Raw genomic sequence first — 22,439 nt, 5'->3', positions numbered from 1 at the left:
CTGATGATTTTTTGTGCATTATTAGTGCTAAAAACTTTAGGTTTTAACAACATAAAAAGCTACTTTATCTATTTTAACACCCCACTTTATAATACACCCAACATCAAAGGATCTATTTTCTTACCATTTCTTTTAAATATTTTTTCTTATTCTTTCTCTATTCTTCAATCTCTCTCTTTCTCTGAAGAAAGAACAACCATGAACAAACCCACACATTTTTCTTCATAAACTAGCAACTCACAACCACCACCACCACCACTACCAACAAACACAAAACCACCACCCCTAACACCCACAACCCCCCACAAATTGGAACCCTGAGCTAAAACCAAATCAAAAAACCACAACCCCCACATCACAACCATCGATCCAACCTAGCCACAACCAACCACCACCACAATCACAACCATCCCACCATAACTCTAATTAAAAAAAAAAAAAAGCAAAAACAAAAACAACAACCACCACCACCACAAACCCATCTCAACAACCATCACAAATAGCCACAAAACTGAGCAACCCACCATCGCTGCCACAAACATCCATAGCCCATCCAGTGTTGCAACAACTGAATTCAGCCAAAGCTAACCAAAACTGAAAAATAACAGATCTAACCCAGCCACAAATCCATGATGAGCAAGAGAGGAGATAGAGAGAAGTGAGAGAGAGAAAGGGAGGAGAGGACAATGAGAGAGAAATGGAGAGTTAGAGAAGAGATACGATGTGAAAGAGAGGAAGTGGAGAGCTTTGGCCAGGGGTCTTGGTGGTTGTATGTCGCCACTGTCAATGGTGGCCTTATCATGTGCTTCGGCCATGGGTCTTGGCTAAGACTGGTTGAGAGAGAGAGAGAGAGAGAGAGAGAGAGAGAGAGAGAGAGAGAGAGAGAGAGAGAGAGAGAGAGAGAGAATAATTTTTTTTTTTTTAATTTTACCTTTTAGCTATAGCAAACTAGTATTGATACCATTTTACTGTTGCTTGGTTGCTAAACATTTTAGATTTACCACCACCAATGTAGCATGTTTTAGGGGTACTAAAATAGCTTTGTAGCAATTTTAGCACCATCAATGTTAGTGCTTATTGTTATTCTTTGCTCATGGTGGTAGTATAAAGGAAGTCATTTATGAGAGAGAGAAGAATCCAGCTATAGATAGTTTAATGGCTTAATGCCTTATTCACTAATTACTAGAATGTTGACATGGCCACAAGTGGTCTTAACCTTTAGATCAAATATAAATCAATAGTTTAAAAATGTGTAACTCCTACATTCTTTTTAGGATCACCCTGAGGGGAAAGGGTTCGAGTTGCGAGGTAGCGCAGCATGTTGTAATTATCTATCAAAAAAAAAAAAAAAAAAAGGATCACCCTGGGGGAGGACAAAATTTTCTATGTTTTTTTATGGACAAATAATATTCCGTGTTCATCTTTAGTATTTTCTCTTATCCTTATTAGGTTTTTGTAATAGCATACTTCTAACAAATATGAAGTTAGATAATTTGACTATTATGATACATGTGTGACTAAAGTCTTAAATTGAAAAAAAATTATAAGAGTTGAGTGATTTTTTTTTTTTTAAATTGAACAAAAATTATAAGAGTTGAGTTTTTATTTTTATTTATTTATTTATTTATTTTTAAATTCAATAGTTGGAGGTGAGGCAATTTGAACCATGAATGTCTCAATTGATTAATATAAGGCAATTGAACACAAACTTGTAGATTTACAATTTTTGGTTAAGTGATGTCCATATTAATTATATTTACTACTCAATTGAAGTTTGTCAGAAATGTCATCTTCCACCACTAACATGTAACTACACTTTTTGGGGCAAAAATTCGTAGAACATAGTCATGGTGACAAAGGAGATCTAGCAACAGAAACAATTCGAGCATAGAATTAATCAATCTTGTCATTTATGGATCTAAGTTATTTTACAATTTTAGTATAGACGTGTTTTTAACTTGTTCCTTTAAAATAATTTTATGATTTTATCTGAACGCACCACTTCTTTTTTTTTTTTTTTTTTTCTCTTGTCTGTGTCAAATTTTATTTTTATTTTTTCTATTGCTAAATTTACTCGCATAGTCATTATCTCTATCAAACATAAAGTAGAGCAACTCAATTGCTTGGCTGCATAAGGATTGGAGCATAGAAAGTTAGTGGCCAAAACGTAGGCCAACACAATTGTCACTCTCGCATTAATGAGCACCTTAATATACAATACAATATACATAAATAAACCATAACTCATTTCAGGAATCTATATCTATTTATATATATATCTAAAAGCTGAAGTGTAATCAATGCACACCCTTAGTGCGATGGTCACTCCACAAGTATAAGTGCTTGTGGGGAGTAAGGGTTGGAGTTCAAGTCTCCAAGAAGGAGCTTCACACACATATATACTTAGATTATTGTAGAGTAGAATTCTATCTTGTAAAAAAAAAAAAAAAAAAAAAAAAAAAAAAAAACTGAAGTGTAGTATTTATTATTACTGCGCTCCAGTTGAGTCACATTAGCATCTACGTCATTATCTTTTTTCTTTCCAATTTTCCTATAATTTTTTTTAACGTTTACTTATATATATATATATATATATATGTAAGTTAAAGCGTAACATTTATTATTGCTCTGTTTCAGTTGAGCTAAATCAGCATCCACATCATTATCCTTTTTCTTTCCAATTTTCCTATAATTTTTGTAACGTTTACTTTTTTTTTTTTTTAAATAATTACACTTTCTCCGACATTTCTCATTCTTTTACCTTTTTATCTCCCATGTCCCCACTACCCTCAACTTTAATATTACTATTCATCTTTCTCTTCATCTTTCCCTTCATTTTCCCTTCCTTACCTTTTCATCTCCCCACTACCCTCAACCTTAATATTACTATTCATTTTTCTCTTTATCTTCCTTTATTTTGTCTCTTCATATTTACATCATCTTACTATAAATTTGTCATTCTTTCTTCCATTCTTTGCATAATTTTCCCTCACAAAAAGTTTCTCTCTCTCTCTCTCTCTCTCTCTCTCTCTCTCTCTCTCTCTCAATATTTTTTGGAGTATTTTTTTTTTATTTTTCCTGCATCTCTACTTTAAGTTGATAAATTTTTGCATTCATTATAACTTTACTTTGGGTTCATGCAATTTAGTTTTAAGTGTTTTTTTTTTCTTTCTTTGATTGTTAAATTTTATCCTATTGCATTATAAAAAAATTAAAGATAATATATATGAATATAAGGGATATTATTTTGTTACATAACTTGATTTGGGTAATTTGGTGTTTATTATTATATATATTTTTCTTTTTTACATTTTTTTCATCTTACTTTATTCAATATTTAAACTCAGCCATATCCTCCATATAATTAAATTATTTATGTTTTCTTTTTCTTTTCTTTTTTAAAAATTAAACATATAATATTTTATTTAAATTCAAATAAATAAAATTGTAATATAATTAATAGAGATAATTAATTTGGTATTTATTGTTATATATTTTATTTTTACTTTTTTTTTCTTCTCATATTATTTTATTCAACATATTGCATTATAAAAAATGATAAGACTAATTAGCCACTATCATTATGGAGTAATAGTCTATGATTTTATGTATATAAAGAAATAGAATATATAGAGTTTATATATGTAAACATTCACATTAAGTAAATAATATACATACATACATATATACATATATATATATATATACACACACACATCTATGGTTTTATGTATATCAAGAAATGGAACATATAGAGTTTATATATGTAAAGTTTCACATTAAATAAATAAATAATATATATATATATATATGTATAAAGGTTTAAAAAAAGTATATGTATGGTTTTTATTAACTTAAAAGATAATGAAAAACCAATTGTTAATAAATAATAATTGAAACAATAATATTATCAAGCACAATGCGCGGATTTGCGGCCAGTTAGATTTATAACGAAACAAAAAGAAGAAGAAGAAGAACAAGAACAAGAAACCGAGTCAAACACCAAAAGAGAAAGTGCGAGAGAGACAGACCTGGTGATAGTAGGAGTTGACGGCAGATATACAATAATAATAATAATAATATAAAATAATTCATAATAAAAATTTTACATCATTGTATCGATATGCCCATCAAAAACAACAGAGATACATCGTAATACATCATTCGTACTTAATTGAAAGAGACACATAACATTAAACAAGAATAAAAGAAATTCTTGAACTACCAAAGTAATTCTAGAAATTTCTCATATCGCATGGAAGGAAAACTTGACCACAAACATTTTGTTTAACAACTACCTAGCAAGGGCAGCAATATCTGATTCAATCTCTAAGTAGGATGTTTCAAGTGGAATGCTTGAAGGTGTCATATTACCCTCAGTTGCTAGGCTTGCATTAGTCATCTCCAAAGCCAAACACTCTTTTAGTTCTGCTAATACTTGACTCATGTCTGGCCTTTGGATTGCAATTGGTGGTATGCATGACAAGGCAATCTCCACAGCTTTCCAGGCAGAATTGGTGTGGAATTTTCCTTGTAACCTTGGATCAACAACACTTTGAATATCCCCACTTTCAATTATTGGATAAATCCAATCAAGTATGTGAGTGTTTTTCATAGGTCCTCTCATTATTGCAGGCCGGCCAGTGATTAGTTCAAACAAAATAATACCAAAGCTATAGACATCACTTTTTTTACTGAAGTTTCCAGATGCTTGATATCTGTATGTAAAACACAAGGCAATCAGATCAAGACAAGAAATCCATAGCTTGATTTAATTCAACAGGTTATTACTTCCATTATATCTAGCTGCAGTTGGTGTGATTATTTAGTTGAATTTATAGATATTAGTTTTATGTGTATTAGCCCAAGAGGCCCAATTATATTACTCAGCCCTAGATTCTAAACCATATATATACCCTACTTAAAATTCCGTATAGCGTAGAATTGAGATTATATTGAAGATGAACTATCATATCAAGGGCTTCTTCCATGGATGCACGTCGTTAGACCGAACCACGTAATCATTGCATTCTCTCTCTTCTCTTTATACCATTTCTTTCTCTCTTTTTAGATTTTCAAAATATCTATCATGGTATGAGAGCCACAACTCTAATTCTAAAGTGTTGTTGGGCATTTTAGTGCAATCCTATCTTTCTCTGCGCTCTTGCCTTTGTCTTTTTTGGTCAAGCTCCACCACGCCCTAATCCTTTTTGGACATCAATCATCACTACCAAAGACATTTTGTTTGTTTGTTTAGACCCTTGTAAACTCAAATTGTTTAACCTAATTAATTAACCAAATTGTTACTTAGATTTATTATTCAGATCTAGGTTAAATACAAACAATCATATCACTAAGTGTGGAAAAGTAAAGAAGATAAACAATATGATATCCCAAGAAAACCAATGAAACCGTCCAATTTCAAGGTAAAAAACCTAGGGAGGAATTAACCTAAACAATCCTCAAGGCAAAAAATTTACTATATAGAATGGAAGTTTTACAATATATTTTTCCCTAAATCTAATGCTACCTCTTGTAGTACTTACTCACGTGACCACATGCAGCTCCGAATCTACGAACTCTTCTATTTGAATTTGTTACACACAAACACACTCATTTGTGACTTTGAGATCTTACTTAAAGCTTTAGATCATTAGCAGCAATGATCTTGTATGCATCAACTTATCTCTACTGGTTCTTATGATTGGATCTTCTTTTCGATACATGCTTGTTGAGTTAGAAGGTCACAGATCTCACAAGACTAACTCACAAGACTTCTGAAACTTGAATCAGGGTTTTCCTTTTATACCTAGCAATGTTGGACTCAAACCCTAAACATTTCTCGGGCTTTCGGGCCTGATTTAAAATCTGACGAGTTTCAATCAGTCGAATTTGTCTCTCGATTGGTCATGCCTTGCAATTTCTAAATTCTTATTTTTGTAACCTGATTGTTCTTGAATCTTGACTTGGATCAACTTGAGCAATGTCTAACATTGTTCTAAGACTTAAATATCTTAAACTAGACATGTTTTTGTACTCGGTTTGCCAACATACATAAAATTAAAACCTAAACATTTATTCTTAAATATTTAGAACCTTTTGATGCCATTAGAAGCTAATAGACTACCATAACACCATTGCTGCAATTGGAACCACCTCTATTTTGCCCACCGCCACTACCCTTGGGATGCTCCTTCGCAGATTTACTCAACCATGAAAGAGTTGCGGTCATCAAACGCATCATGCCTTGTTCAAAGTTTTTCCTTTTGCTCTCACATGCCCATGCACTACCACATGCCTTTTGGACTCTTCATATGCCAGTGACCTACCTCCACACATCGGCCCTCTATGCCTATGCCATGTGTCAACCTCCAAAATGTGCCACATCAGCTCTAAGGTCATGTTATCAACCATGTTATGAGTATAAAACTTGGGGCAAAAGAGTAAACTGTATGTAAACCTATATATGTCAATAATATTTTATATTTTAGGGTTAATTTTAATAACCTGATACATATGTTTTCTCCAAAACATGGTATCAGAGCAAGGTTAGCCACCCACTTTTCGCTGTTGATAACCACCAACCAGTTCTAGTCTTGTCTCTCCGACAACCCACTTACACGATTTCGCCACCAGCCATAGCTCAAACTTCGTGCCGCTGGTAGAATTTCAACCTTGGGTACCGATTTGTCTTTATTTTCTACTTGTTGGCCTTTCTATGTTCTTTATTGGGTAGCCTTAGGTTGGTTTACAATGCTGAGATTAAATATTTTGTATTGCTATGGAATTGTTTGTGAGGTTGTGGTGACAAAGGAATGTTGATTTAACATTTTTTTCAACATTGTTCTGCCTTCTGATCCTAACTCTCTTCCCATTACTCTGCACAAAGGTAAGCGTACTTTACATCTCATCCTATCTCTCAATTTGTCTCTTATGGTCATTCTCATCACTCTGTGTTTGGTAAATTTAGTGAAGCAGAGTTAAGTTTGGATTGTGACGTTGTCATTCTGATCACACTGTGTTTTCTCATACCTCTACAAGAGGAAAGATTTTATTGATAGTATATGTTGATGATATTATAATCACTGGTGATGACAAGAAGGGTATTGATGATTTGAAGAGATACCTTCAAAACTCCTTTTGGACTAAAGATCTAGGTAAACTTCGTTATTCCTTGGGTATTGAGGTAGCACGATCTGAAGAAGGCATCAGTCTATCATAAAGAAAGTATGTGTTGGATATTTTGGAAGAAACTAACTTGTTAGGATCTAAACTAGTGAAGACTCCTATGAATCTTAATGTCAAATTGTATGAAGATCAGGGGGAGCTATTATCTAATCTTGAGAGATATCGTCATCTGGTTGGTAAACTAAACTATCTCACCATTACTCGCCTAGATATAACATTTGCAATCAATGTTTTGAGCCAGTATATGAAAGATCCTCGCCTTCCACATTGGGAGGCAGTTATTTGGATTGTGAGGTATCTTAAATCACATTTAGGCCGTGGTCTTTTGTATAAAGCTAACGATCACCTACTGGTAGAAGCCTATACTGATGCTAATTGGGCAAGATCACTGTCGGATAGAAAATCCACTATTGGATATTATACTTTTCTAGGAGGAAACCTGATTACTTGGAAAAGTAAGAAACAAATTGTTGTTGCCAAATCTAGTGCAGAGGCTAAGTATAGAGCCATGGCACTAACATCATGTGAGCCTATGTGGATTAAGCATTTACTTGAGGTATTAAAATTTGTTGTGAAGTTGCCTGTGACTATGCACTGTGATAATCAAGCAGCAATTCACATTGCCTCTAATCCTGTGTTCCATGAGTGAACCAAGCATATAGAAGTATATTGTCATATTACTCAAGAAAAAGTCGAAGATGGTGTAATTGCTACTCTATATGTTTCTATAAGAGTTCAAATTGCTGATATGTTTACCAAAGCTTTATGTAAGACTCGTTTGGGTTTATTATGTAACAAGTTAGGATTGTATGATATATACTCTTCAGCTTGAGGGGAGTGTTATGAGTATAAAACTAGGGGCAATAGAGTAAGTTGTATGTAGACCTATATATATCAATAATATGTTATATGTTAGGGTTAATTTTAATAACCCGATACATTTGTTTTCTCCAAAACAAACCATATTCGCCACGTTATCACCAATGCCACATTAGCATTCATATGTCACCTCAGCTTCTGCGTCAGCCTATCTTCTTAGGTCATCATGCTATGTCAGGAATCTAGTCAAGTTGGGTTGAACTAAATATTTGACCTTACCTAAATTGAACTCGAATCGGTTCGATGGGTGGATTGCTTGATCAATTCAAATTTGGATCTTTGAACTAGATTAGATAGTTGAGTTTTGGTTTAAAAAAGATTGTGGACTAGCTTTGACAATTGACTTTTAGTTTAACTTTGACCGGTGACCAAAGTTGACATTTTACAACCAAATGTGTCCCACTTTGTTTTTTGCATAGATTCTGATTTTTATTTTTTAATAACGTGGAACCTCACCAAGGGAGGAACCCTTGGACCTACCACTAGGGAATAAACTACAGATATATGATCCCAACTGCCAGAAATGTGTATCAAGTGATCCAGGGGTACTCCTAGTAAAAATCAAACCTAGGATGTCTAGATCCATAACTCATCCCAAGCCTTCAACCACTAGGCTCACTTTGTTTCCTCATTTGAGGCTCCCAAGCCTCAAATTACCAAAATAATAATAATAAAATTTGTCCTTTTGCTCATTGAGTTCACCATCTATGATATACATTAACTCATTCATATTCTTCATCACAACTCTATTTCATTGCCAATGGTCCTTAGGCTATAACAGCTTCTCCTTGGTCACTAATGCAGCCTTCTTAGGCCCTTATTGTCTTTTGGCATTCATTAATCGTTGTTGTTTGCTCTCAATTTGCACGTTCATTTTCTGATCCATATGTAATTGTCTTCATGGTCATCTTCAAGGCATCTTTATCTTCACTAGTTACTTAGCCCATGTATTGACCTAAGAGGCCCAATTATCATACTCAGCCCATGTACGCCTAACCTAGCTCCTAATCCCTATATATATACTGCTTAGGGTTCATTGTAACATAGACTTGAGATTATAGTGAAGAGTCATCAAGGGCTTCCTTCGTGGACATTGGTTGTTAGGCTAAATTACATAATCCTTGTGTATGTGTTTTTTTTTTTTTTTTTGCTCTCTCTCTCTCTTCTATCTTTACTCTTTCTTTCTCTCTTTTTTATATTTTCAAAGAATCTATCATTTGATTACTTTAATCATAAGTAATAGCTTTTGGCATCTTGATGCTTTGACAACTCCCACCGGTGAAAATACTGAGTAATATCACCTTGTAACAATTTTAGTCTGTTCTCAAATCCCATTAGAACATATGTAGAAGATACTTAAATAAAATCCAACTCCAACATAAAAAAATAAAAAGAAATAAAAAAGTATATCAACTAGTAAGTATAAACACTTACTCTGGATCAAGGTATCCTAATGTGCCAGCTGGGCAAGTTGACACATGAGAGTCACTTTCAGTTGCAAAGATTCTAGACAACCCAAAATCAGCTATCTTGGCTTGCATATGTCCAGTCAATAAAATGTTGGAAGTTTTCAAATCTCTATGAATTATAGGCGGCTTGCAACCATTATGAAGATACTCTAACCCTACAACTCCACCAACAATCCATCATTAAGTCTAAGTAATAATTTTTATTATTAAAAAAAAAAAACCCCAAAAGGTATTAAAGATCAATAATAATGTAATCGATTTGTTTGCGAACCATGTGCTGCATCCACTGCAATATTAAGTCTCTCATTCCAAGTCATCACATTTGTGTTTTTCACTACAGGAAAAATATATGAATATAACTGTCAGTTGGGTTTTATTGGAAAAAGGCATTGTTTTGCAAATTCAAGGCATAAGAAATAATAATTGTAAAATGCTCATCAAACATATGCGTTCCTAATCCAAATAGTATGAAATAGCAATAGCAATTCAGTTGTATAAAGCTTATACTAGCTAGTTGGTACCTCACTCATCCCCCATTTTGTCTGTTTTAATTGGTCGGGTGATCAGAATTTTCAAATTGTTGTATCGTGAAAAGATTAGCTGGACCTCTGATTAATTCTTAGGCATTTTAACCTACCCTCTCTCTCTTAGCCGGATCTATGATTAATTCTTAGGCATTTTAACCTACCCTCTCTCTCTCTCTCTCTCTCTCTCTCCACATCCTAATATGTTTAGTTTGTTGCATAGGTGTTCACTATGGAATGGGGTAAGGCCCAGTTTCATTTTCATGCTAAGAGCAGGCCAAATGGGACTGCCTACTGGAAATTATTTGGCAAGCATTTGATATGAGTAGCACCTTGTTTGGTGGTTTGCTCTTACTAAAAGGCCACCAACTGCAGTTATGGAATTCAAACCAGGTCTTGCCCTATATTAAAAATCATGCTTTTGATATGATAAAGGTAACCTATGATGGGTCCGTTTGGATTGAACTTATTGTTGCTGAAACTGAAAACTGAAAATACTGTAGCAAAATCATTTTTAAATTGTGAATAGTACAGGTGGGACCTATTTTTAATATTTTTTAGTGCATGAACAGTGTATGCACAGTGCATAAACAGTGCATACACTGTTCATGTACTGTACCTTTTGTCTCTAAACGTCAACACAAGCGGCTGGGAAAAAAAAAAAAAAAAAGAGAACCAAAACGCCAACGCCAGACGCAAACATGCAATCCAAACTGCACCGATGAGTCATAGGATGAAGAGCCTTTGAACACAAATGGTAAATGGTAAATACCTGATAAATGCTGGTGCAAATCGCCATTTTCCATATACTCATATATGAGGGCCTTCTGGTCATTCTCATCACAGTATCCAACAAGAGAAACCAAGTTTCTATGATGAACAATCATCAAGAGTTGTGCCTATATTTCAAACCAGTTCTTTAGTTTAGTTGGATGAAAATCTTTAGTTGCATGTCTCATGTAATTACAGATTCACAGTTTCAATTTAAAAAAAAAAAAAAAAAAAAAAATTCAAGCAATTCAGAAACTGGCTGCAATTTTCTATATAACCTCAGCTTGAAATTCCTTATAGCCTTGGTTTGATGAAGGAGAGAGCAATTTAACAGCTACTTGAGCTTCATCTTTCAGTTTACCAAGGTACACTTTACCAAATCCTCCTCCTCCAATGATGGTTTCGAAGTTATTAGTAATGCTCACAACCTCAGAGTAGCTATACTGTTGATTCTTTGATCTGATTTTGGATTTGGTAACCATACCTACAGCAAGAAAGATTTTCAATAAAACTATCAAAAAAATGTTTTAGTGTTGTGTGAGAATATGCAGAGTTTATGTTCTAAATCTCTTATGTTTGTGTCCTCAAATCTATTTTTATCTCACATGTTATTGTTACTAGGATTAAAGATGGAGTCCACTTATCCTAGGCTGGGGATGCCAGTAAATGCTCACGCTTGTGGCCCTAAATCCATATGCAGTAACAGTTTACCATATTTAGGTTAAGGTTTCTCAACATGTATTGTCCATGGTAAAGCTAGAGGAAGTCTTGAATTGCATGTTTGTCTGAATCTTTTGCATTTTTGCATGAGTTCCCTATTGAAATTTTGTATAAATTTTTTTTTCAGAATAATAAATTTTTTAATCAAATATTTTTTAATTAGTCTCACTATACTCAAACAGAATGCAAAAATGAGTTTTCTACAAAAGAGAAGTTTTATTAGTAATTAGAACATTGCACACAGACACACTTTGTTAAACATAGCACATCACTATTCATTTGCACTATTGCTTTTTGTTTCACTTACACATTTTTCCAATTAGTAGGAAGCCTTATATATATACCATACAAAAGAGACAGGCTTCCTAAACTTACTAAAACTACTTGCAAAAGGTTGAATATTCAAAGATACAAAGTCAACAAAGCAGCTATTTCGCATCTAGATAGGGTTGTAAATGAGTCGAGTATTAAAAGTTCAGAATTGTTAGTTTTATTTTATTTTGAACACATGTCGAGCTTGAGTTCATCAGCAAACTAGATTACATATCCCAGCTTGGTCCATTTTCTTGTCGAACAAGTTTTAACTTGTTCACAAGCTACTTGATTAACTTGTTCTTTTCCCATATATAATAAGTAAAGACCCCAACTAAAATGTTTTATCTCTTCACCTATATTGTTAAAAATCATATATAATTTTTAATACAAAATGGACTATTTATATTCTCAATAAATTATAAATAATAATTTAATATCTTATAAACTTATTTACAAAGTTACTATATCCAATTTCAAGTTTATAAAACTATATATACATGTATGCATATGAATATGTATTATTATATAAAGGAAAAGCATACAAACATGTTCTCATGTTGTAAATCAAAGGTTTTTGGTACTTTACCTCTTGGGTTTGGTATCGAACCCTAAGCAAAACTCAATGCCATGGAAATGGATCTACCATGACTCTTTCCACAAACTCTATAGCCTTTCACACAATCTCTAATGGCTTCTTGGTTAGTAGAAACCACAAATACGGGCCTTCTACTTGATGTTCCCAGGCTAAATAAGACCCAAGGCTTAGATGATGGAACCCTAAGACTAGAGAAAGCTTGACCAGAGTTTTCGTGCCTTTCTGATTTTCTGAATGTAAACCTACGTTCAAATGTTGTCACCAAAAAAACCCTAATGGAATAGGTTTCCTACATGAGCGCCTATCTTGGAATCCTTATGGGCTCAAATGCCAACATTATATATATTAGATTAAATTATTAAATTCTCCATTTCCTAACAATTTAAAATTTTCAAATAATTTATAATTTATCATGGTATGAGGAATTGGGTTCAATCCCCTGTCTCCACGATACCTCTCATTTAAAAAAAAAAAAAAAAAAAGTTTTAGGCCCTACTTAAGGGCAATTCAAGTGGACCACATGGGAGTGTTAAATTAAATGACTAAATTCATTATTTCCTAACAGTTCAAGCTTCTAGGACAATCAATTTTATCAATGTATACATAAATCAAGCTTTAGACCTACGAGTTTGTTCATGAATGCATTATTATGTTTGAGCTTAACTCATTTAATAGTCCAAGTCTAAACTTAGGCTTAAGCTTGGCTCATATGATAAATATATGAATATAAACTAGTTTTTCCCTAGTTGAGTTTGTGTTGTTCATAAAATACTCGGTTCATTTACATCCCGTCATCTAAAATGTTATGCCCAAGTTGCTTATGTATTCCTAAGCCATTGAATGCCAAAGACAACAATCCACTCACTAAAGTGAGATATTATCCCTATCTTATTTTGCAGCTACTCTAAAGACATGCAAACACAAAATAGCACACATGCAAAATGCTTCAAGAACAAAGCATTGACCTATTGATAGAGTCAATGCTAACTCTTACGTAGTCCCCATCAACACCAACTACTTTCTCATAGCATGGAGCTGCCATCAAAATTTGGAGAACTTAAAGATAGATTATCCCTTCATGAATATAACTGCTATATGTTCTTGAATATGACCTTTTAGTATATTTTCTCAAATAAAATGATGATGTACCTCAACTACTTCGTCCAAGCATGAAACACATTCTGTGCTGCCAACTTTATTCTCTACTTTATTTGTTGAGAGAGACATTGTTGGTTGTCGCTAGCTACACCAAGATATTGTCCCCAACTAGAATTGAACACATATCCAGTTGTGGACTTATGTGTTGAAATATCTCCAGTACAATCAGCGGTGGAAAAACCAACTTCATAAAGAATCCCTAAACTAGATAATATCCTTAACATACTGTAGGATGCGTCAAACTTCTTCCAAATGTGGCTTGCTAGGATTCTACATAAACTACCTTACTATCCCAATTATATGAGCAATATTTGGTCATGTCAAGGCTAAGTAGATTAAACTACTCAGTACTTTATTTTTGCAGTATGATTGTGTCCATCATAAACTGAATTGGGCCTCTGCATAAATGGCTTAATTAATCAAGTTGGTAAATTTGGCTTAAAATTAATCAGCCAAGGTCTAAATTCCTAACACAGCCTTTTTCAGAAAGATCACTTATGTTTAGGTAGGCAATATCTTATATGGGAAGCTATCCCCATCCAAGGAAAGAATGCAATGCATTAGTGCACGCCATTAATATGATAACCCTATGCATTCAATCTTGGGATCTTATATAACTACTAGAATTCTTGCCAACCTGCCATGGATGTAGTCATTATTGTTATTAATATTTTTTTATCAGTCCAGTAAAAGAGGCAACAACAGTTGAAGAATACTACCCACTGACACAACAAAGCTACTTAGAGCACCACCGAATCATGAATTCATACCAAAGCATTGCATGAACAGAAATGAGTGCATTTACTCCTTGTTCACATGTTGAAGTGGTATGTGGATGTATTTATTATTGTCGATCAATTGCATAATATTGCCATCACGACCATGTCGTGTGGTTGGTCACAATTGCCTCTGGTGAAAATTAGACACTGTTCATTTTACTTTCTTCAATTTCTATAGTTTATCACAGGAAAAATAAGACTGGCTAGGATTAGGTACCGCATCTCTTCTAAATGACGTCACTCAATCAATTGTGTTAGCAATTACAAGAAAGAAATACCTCCATGTCTTTTCTGTTTATAGATAGCCAGACCACTAAAGATGAACAGAAGGAGCAGGACTGCTGCTGTGGACGATGCAACAACTGGAATAACAAACTCCTTTTTCTTCCCTCTCTTGCATGCAACTGACTGACAAGGATCTGGATTTTCGTTCACACTTGCATAGGGTGAATCAAGGTAGTATGCCATGGTAAGTAAGTTATTAAACATTAATTTTTCTGTCTATATACAATAAAAATTGATATTGGAAAAATAAATGAGATACTCTTAAGATTTTACGTACATGTAAGTGAACAAGTATATATACATATATATACTTTTTTCTAGTATTAGGCACACAAAAGTAGTTATATATAAAAGGAAGGGAGAGAGAAAAAAAAAACAAAAGAAAATGACCAAGTGAAATTAGAATTAAGAAGCAAACGGAATTATGAAGGAAGATAAGATAACCTCAACACCAACGTCCCATCCCTAGACTTCTGCAGAAGATCCTCAGGAATTGAACCTGTGAACTTGTTCCCACGCAAATCACTGAAAAGATAGTGTTAGGCAGATGACCTCAATTTCCCTACACGAAAATTTACATTGCAATACCATGATCAAATCTCAAAAACTTACAGAGTGTACAACTTTGGCAGTTGTGCCAAAAATTCTGGCAGCGGCCCAGTTAAGTCATTTTATGACAAATCCCTGAAAGAAGAGTTAGCAAGATCTTTAGAAAACATATACAGAAATGTTAAGTTAAAGAATAGTTTTCTGTTCTTGAAACCTGATACTGAACTTGCATATAACACAATCGTATAGATGGTGTTGCTGGAACAGCCAGTATCTAGCTAGTACAATTGTATAGTAACCAAATGCAACATATCAACCACAATTCAAATTAAGACTCACAAGGACTCTATTGCTTTGAGATTCGAGAATGAAGTTGCAATTATCCCAGTCAAATTGCTTGAGCTCAAGTTCCTGTTTGTCATTATGAAAAAAGGAAGAGGAGTTGAATTTTTGGAAGATAATTTGCAATCCAAATAAAATTAATCTCATGCAATTAGTCAGCACCCATGGACCAAGGGAGGTGTTATGTGGTTGAACATTCAATCACAATGAAGTAAATTCAGTTAAATATCATAAAATATGACATTACTTTTGGTCCGCTCTATTATTGCGTGTGAAAGGAATCTGTTCCAATATCCCATTTCCTAAAATGACTCATCATAGTTCATATCAGTTTATACAATGGTCTATTTTATTTTTATGTGATGCCTACAAGTTAAAGAGGATACTTTTCCCTTCAGATGATATATTGATCGGAATTTCACAGCAAGCCTGAACACAAGTTATGATAATTTGGAAGTGCACTTACACTGATATAATACTTGGAGTAGTATCGTTGTAACTGCAGTGCAAACCATCCCATGAGTATTCCCTTGGGACACATGGATCACCTTGCCAGTTTCTAGTCAACTTGTACAGTTTCTTGATTTCCATGATGGCTTCAACTATTATTTTTAATGGAAAACAAGAATTCATAGATGATTATTCTAAAAGAGAGTGGGAAAGAGGAGCGTGAGTTTGATATACAAAATCATATATAAATATGAAAAGTAAAAGCTAGTTCCAAAATTTGCAGCAGTTGAACACATGCCTTTGCAGAGGTGATGAATTGTCTGAATGTAGCATGTATGATTAGCAAAGCAAATTACCAACAGTTGCAAATTCTATGGTTTTCTTTTGTTGATAAGTACAGTTGCAGATACTAATGCAACTTATGATACAATTTCAATTCATCATATTTGTGAAATAACTTGGAGATTTCTGTTATAATAAATTAAAATTCCACTAAAGTATTGAGAATTAAGTAAAGTTAAAATCAAATCTTGAAAGCATATGCTAGATTACATACCATGGAGGGTTCAATAGAGTCAAAAAGCAAGTTATTATTTAGGGATTTTGATGATCTGACTACTTTGATTTCAAATCAAAGGTTGATATATGAAATCCAATTGTAGGTTTGAACATTTACTTGGTGGGGTGATCAACTTTTTTGAAAAAATATATTTTAGAGTTGCAATTAAAAGGGGATCTTACCTTAATTTGGTGTTTTTGTACATCAAAGCTAAGGAACTCAAAATGGACAGTAGTTATATGGAATTGAAGATCCAAATCGACTTCTGATAGCATAAGTGTAAGATTATATATATCATAATTAGGCAGTATTATGTTTCTTTTGCTTAGGCTCCAAAGATATTTCTAACTCCTTGTGCAAGATTGTTTTGCTTATTTGGTTTATATGGTTAAGGTAAGTAGAATTTTACCCATCATGGTCTTACCTATTCATTCTTTGTAAAACCTTGAGTTAGTCAATGCATATCATTTCATGTCTACCTATTCGTTGTTGTCCTCAAGAATTATTTGTAGGTTTGGGATGAGCTGTAGACCTAAACATCTTATGTTCAATCCCCACTAGGAGTACTCCTAGATCACTTGATACACGGTTCTGGAGGTTGGGGTCATGTATCCATGGTTTATTCCCTAGGGGTGGATCCAAAAGACCCTACCTTAGTGAGATTCCATGTCATAAAATATATGTGTGAGCGCGCTTTGCATTTTGTCATTATTCCTAGTTTTTTATGTTTCTTTTGAAACATTCTTTTGCATTGTGAACAAACCTAAATATGCTTTATTTTAAATAATGGATAAACTACTCTTTCTTGATAATAGCTCATAAATGATTTCAAGGACCATGTTCATAGAGGCAATGCATGGACTGTGATATGGATTATGTTGTTCTTATATATGGTGTTGTGGAGGATATGTTGGTGGTGGTTGAGAAGGTTATACATGACCCTTTCATGGAACTAATACATAGGATATTCTTCTGCTTGTGAGGCCCAATAAACAAGACATGAAGTTATTAAATCTTATTTTGGTTATATTATTATATCCTTCACTAGATTCCTGTTTTGGTTATGTGGTTATGAATTTATATGTTCTTCTTCTTCATTTTTTCCCTTGATAATTTGACAATGACAATGACATTGAAGGAGGGGGATCTGGACCTTGGATGTTTCTGTTAGAGACACTCAAAAGTGCTAGTTGAGCTACCAGGCTTCTTCTTCTTCTTCATTATTTTTCATTTGAATATTAGATATCATTACTTCTTTAGTTTTAATTTTTTTACTTTAATCAGTAACTATATCTTTGCACCCTGGTCTTTGAGTTACCTCTACAACTTTTGTATCCATTTATTTTCCAACTCTTTTATACCTACCTCATTGTACAAGCGAATCACTTTTTACTTTCTTTTTTTTATCAGTAATAAAATATTTTATTGAAAAACAGAATAAAAGTACAACGAAAAACAAATTCCCTGGGACATAGGGAGTGTACAAGGGAAGCAAAAATCTACCCAAAACTGTATAAATCTTGGAAATCCAAAATAGAGGGTATGGCAAGACCATTCAAATAAGGATAGAAGGAAAATCTGCTTCAACTCAATGATAAAACACTCCTCCCCTTCAAAGATTCTATTGTTCCGCTCTATATGTACTCCACATAATACACTGCAGAATAACATCGCAAACAGGTGCTGCGCTATATCTCCCAACACCTCCATGCCAGCAAGCAAGCAACTCAACTACTTGTTTAGGCATAACCCAAGAGATACCAAACAAGCTAAACACAAACGACCACCAGTCAAAGGCAAAAGGAAAAATGAATGAGGTGGTGGTCCACCGATTCCCAATCACTTTTTACGGGTCGCATTTTACTTAATGGTCTATATAGCTTAATTATGCATTATTATCATTATTTTTCAAATTAATTGTCTGGGTTTATGGTCTTAAGGATCATTTAAGATGTGCATGTGTAGGTTGACTCTTAGTTGAGATTTTGAGGGCTTAATTAATTTTAGAGAATTTTTCTTTTTGTTCTAGAAGTTTAAATATTATTGGGAAAAGTACACAAAACCCCCCATGCAGCTTCTCCATAAAATATGGAAAACCTAAAATTTTGAGTGTAACATTAACCTCCCTGTTGTATTGTTTTGTTTTTAAAACATCAATTGTACACACTAACCACTGGGCTTTTTCAATATAACACAAAACCCCCTATGGTTTTGTTTTATGTGAAAATTTAAAACTGCATTTTCACTTAAAACAATACCACAAGGCACAAGCAGTTTTGAGTTACACTTACCACAAGGGGATTAAGTGTTACACTCAAACCCCTCCCCTCCTCTCTCAAAGAAAATTGTTACATTCAAAATCTGAAAATAAAAAACTAAACTCAAGGGTACGTGTTCAGTGTTTAAGGGAAAACTAAATTGTGGGTTTTGTATATTTTTCCAATATTATTTTGGGAGTTTACTTTACCAAAGAATTTTTTTTTTTTTTTTTTAAATGTTGTTAATGTTTTATCTTGAGAAGTCTATATATTATTGATGATTATTATGTGATTGGAATTGTTGGGAAAATCAACCAATTAATACAACATTCAGCGGAATTGCCTAAATTTATTTAAAACAGAGATTTCATATTTTGATTTCAATATTGAGGTTCGTGTTTAAAAATTCCGGGCATTTTAGGCATACAGAATCGCAGATTTTATTTTATTTTTTGGTGTGTAGAGGAATCACAGATTTCGTTGATAGATAGTTATCTATTGAAAAGGGGTAAAAGTATGATGGCTCTGATAAAAGTTTTATAACAAGAATTTTCCAACTTCAACCACTACACTAAAAATTTGCATTATCTATTCGGCAACAAACAAAGTCTCATGATCACAAGTCTATAACAAGCTTTTCTAAATTTAGCATATAGCACTAACAACTTAAAGCTAGAATGTTCCATTCAGAAAAGAAAACCCCCGAATAAAAATTATTGAAACGACCATCATCACCAAGTTAAGGTTAGAACTCTTATTGAATCAGCAATTGAAGTCTCTTATTAAAGATAAGGCTAATCAGCAGAAAGGAAAATATAAAAGAGAAGAAAGCATACCATCTTGTATGGCAGTTGTTTTATTTGGGAGCTCCTTTGACACAAAAAACTCTATAGCATTGAGGATTGGAGGAAACTTACTTCCCTCAGCTGCAGCTATTGAAAAGTTAAGCCGTTCTCCCATAATTGCCTGCTCAGTCGGGATGGTCCGTGAGTTTAGATAATCAAGTCTAACAGATTCTGTCAGATACCGCTCACCGTTCAACAAAATTGTCAATTCCCTCTGCTGCCCATTTTCAAGCTTCTCAATCTCAGCAAAGTGAAAGTAAACATAATATTTTAAAAGAGGATCTGGTGGAAAGAAGTTCAAGCGCAACGGAGTGGTAGAGTTTTGTGATTTGGCTGCAGTCCTCAACACTTCTTCTGGTATGTTATAAGCGTTATCATACCTATTAACGATTGAGCTTGTGGCATTTGGAATCCAACTGTCAAATAGTAAAGGGTTCCAGATGCGATCATATTCATCATCCGGATGCCTAATTAAAAAAATAAAATAAAATAATTGAGTCAGAAGATGATAGGGTTCACTCTATTAGTATTTATGTTTGTTATGTAAATTTTTGGCTGCAGCAAGCTTGGAATGTTTGCTGCCTTTGCTGAGTTTGATAAAGTTTCTCAATGAAAAAAAAGTTCAAAAACCAAATTCATTGTATATGTATAAGCCACAAACTCAATTCCACACTGTTAAACTCAACAGATAAAAGCTCAAAATGTGATTTCAAACCCAAGTTGGAATGCTTTTACAAAGATGGAGTTGTGTCAAACCTGGACTCAGCGTGAGATTCGAAACCCAGCTTGAGATTTGTTTTGTTTCATTTGTGTGTATAAGAGAAAGCAAGATGAAGAGAGGAAGACCAATGAAACTGGTTGGGAATTTGGCTCTGAAAATTTAAGCACGAGCACAATTCGTGCGGAATAACGGAGGGAAACACAGCCGTTGTATTTTGGCATCTCTCTTTGTTGATAAACTGAGTTGGTTTTTTTTTTTTTTTTGATAAAAAACTGAGTTGGTTCTTTCTAATGGATTTTTAATTGATGTGGCAGTATATAATTCAGCAACAAAGTTTTACAGAAAAATTTAGTTGTAGTATAAGATTACAACTTCACTCAATATCTTATAGGAAAAAACTGACATGGCAGAGTGTAATTAGTGAAGAAAAAATTGTGAATTCACGTATAAGTGATGGTTAACCACTCATAGTCTACTACGTCAAGTGGTGACAAAAAAGTTGTTAAATGTAAATTTTGACAAATCTTCAATTGGATCATTTTTTTTTTCCCATATATCCTCCATATTTGTATAATTTTTAGAAAATCAAGGATCAATAACAATTTCATCAATCAAAAGTTTATATTTCAAATATTTATAGTTTAAAACTATACATAAAAAATATATTTATTAATCGAATAGTAAATAACATCTAATTGGCATAAAATCTGATATGTGTGTTAAAAACATAAAAACATGTAATTCAATTATTAGATTTTCAAAATATACAATCATTTTAATTTTTCCAGTGGGAGTTGGACTACAACCAAGTTTATATCCAAACTTTATCTTAATTAATATTGCACAAATTGTACATTAGTCAATTTTAAGTGAATACAAATCTTACATCCCACCTTTTGTTTTACCTTTTATGCTCAACCAATCATGATATGTTATAACTTGTTATAGAATTCACATTTTGAAAATCTCACAATTGAAATACGTGTTTTATATGTTCTTAACATTCATGTCAAATTGTCAATTGTATGTCAAAAAAAAAATCATGTCAATTGGATGTTATTTACTATTCGATCTATAAACTCATCTTTATGCATTATTTTAAATTATAAGAACTTGAATTTAAACCATTGATTGATGACATGACTATTAATCTTTGATCACCTTAAAATTTTGCAAGCATGGAGAATATATGAAAATAATGTATTCTAACGGTAGATTTGTCAAAATTTACATCCAATTAAAACATATTGAGAGGTGTAATATTGCTTAAAGTTACATTAGGTGTAACTTGAACCCAACCCATATATATATATATATATATATATATATATGATTTTAGGCTAAAATGCAGAACTCGCCCTCTATATTTTATTAAATTAAAAAAAAATCCAATTAATAATTGAAAAATATTTTCTGTAATTTTTTTAAAAAAATTAACAAAAGTTAATGAAGATGCCTTAAATAAATAAATTTGAAGCTTAAAAGATTAAAATGAACAAAAGAAAAATGAGAGAATTAAAATGAATTATAATGAAACTTTTCGGTGGGTTTTGTATTTTAACCTTGATTTTAATTTTTTTTAAATACACATTTTTAAAGAGTAGATTTTAATAAGATACAACGTTGAATGAAACATTACTTGTCATATCATCAGAAGAAGAAAAAAAAGTGTTTTTGATAATGTCATGTCATCAATTGTCAATTACTACTTGCCTTCACCTCATCTATATCAAAAGTAATTCTTAGCTGCTTTGGGAGTGAATGGTGTTCTATCCTCTCACATTCATGATGAGAGTTCACTCATTAAATTCATGATGAGGTCTACCATTAATGTGAGAGGAGCACCATTATGCTATATTCTAGGAGTAACTAAGCATTTTCCCTATATCAATACTCTTTCACATAATTGCACATTATTGTCTTTCTAATCATCTAGAAAGTCTTACTTTTCTCTCTCTAAGCTCTCCTCTTCCTCCATCTTCTCCTCCACCCTATCTAACACTCCTGCTAACAGCCTGATTGCATTAGCCAT

At 33.1% G+C, this 22,439-nt stretch overlaps 2 protein-coding genes across 2 annotated transcripts; both read right to left on the bottom strand.

Moving 5' to 3' along the window:
* Window positions 1-4,103: 4,103 nt before the first annotated feature.
* On the bottom strand, window positions 4,104-20,027 carry LOC112031989 (receptor-like protein kinase At3g21340). The gene is made up of 11 exons (XM_065763780.1): window positions 19,678-20,027; window positions 16,041-16,176; window positions 15,572-15,643; window positions 15,296-15,367; window positions 15,128-15,208; window positions 14,677-14,834; window positions 11,110-11,315; window positions 10,833-10,959; window positions 9,808-9,870; window positions 9,502-9,691; window positions 4,104-4,718 (listed from the first exon to the last, which is right to left on the bottom strand). The coding sequence occupies exons 7-11, from the start codon at window positions 11,311-11,313 to the stop codon at window positions 4,295-4,297; spliced, it is 1,008 nt and encodes a 335-aa protein (XP_065619852.1). The 5' UTR covers window positions 11,314-11,315; window positions 14,677-14,834; window positions 15,128-15,208; window positions 15,296-15,367; window positions 15,572-15,643; window positions 16,041-16,176; window positions 19,678-20,027; the 3' UTR covers window positions 4,104-4,294.
* LOC136061208 (senescence-induced receptor-like serine/threonine-protein kinase) lies at window positions 15,106-22,439 on the bottom strand. Its single transcript, XM_065763777.1, has 5 exons — window positions 22,354-22,439; window positions 19,678-20,153; window positions 16,041-16,176; window positions 15,572-15,643; window positions 15,106-15,208 (listed from the first exon to the last, which is right to left on the bottom strand). Exons 1-5 carry the CDS (start codon window positions 22,437-22,439, stop codon window positions 15,106-15,108), a joined length of 873 nt encoding a protein of 290 aa, XP_065619849.1.

Source organism: Quercus suber, unplaced genomic scaffold (assembly GCF_002906115.3).
Source record: "Quercus suber isolate HL8 unplaced genomic scaffold, Cork oak 2.0 scaffold_524, whole genome shotgun sequence".
In the NCBI taxonomy this organism is placed as follows: domain Eukaryota; kingdom Viridiplantae; phylum Streptophyta; class Magnoliopsida; order Fagales; family Fagaceae; genus Quercus; species Quercus suber.
The sequence above is the reverse complement of the archived record's forward strand: the minus strand, read 5'-3'. Positions and strand labels throughout refer to the sequence as shown.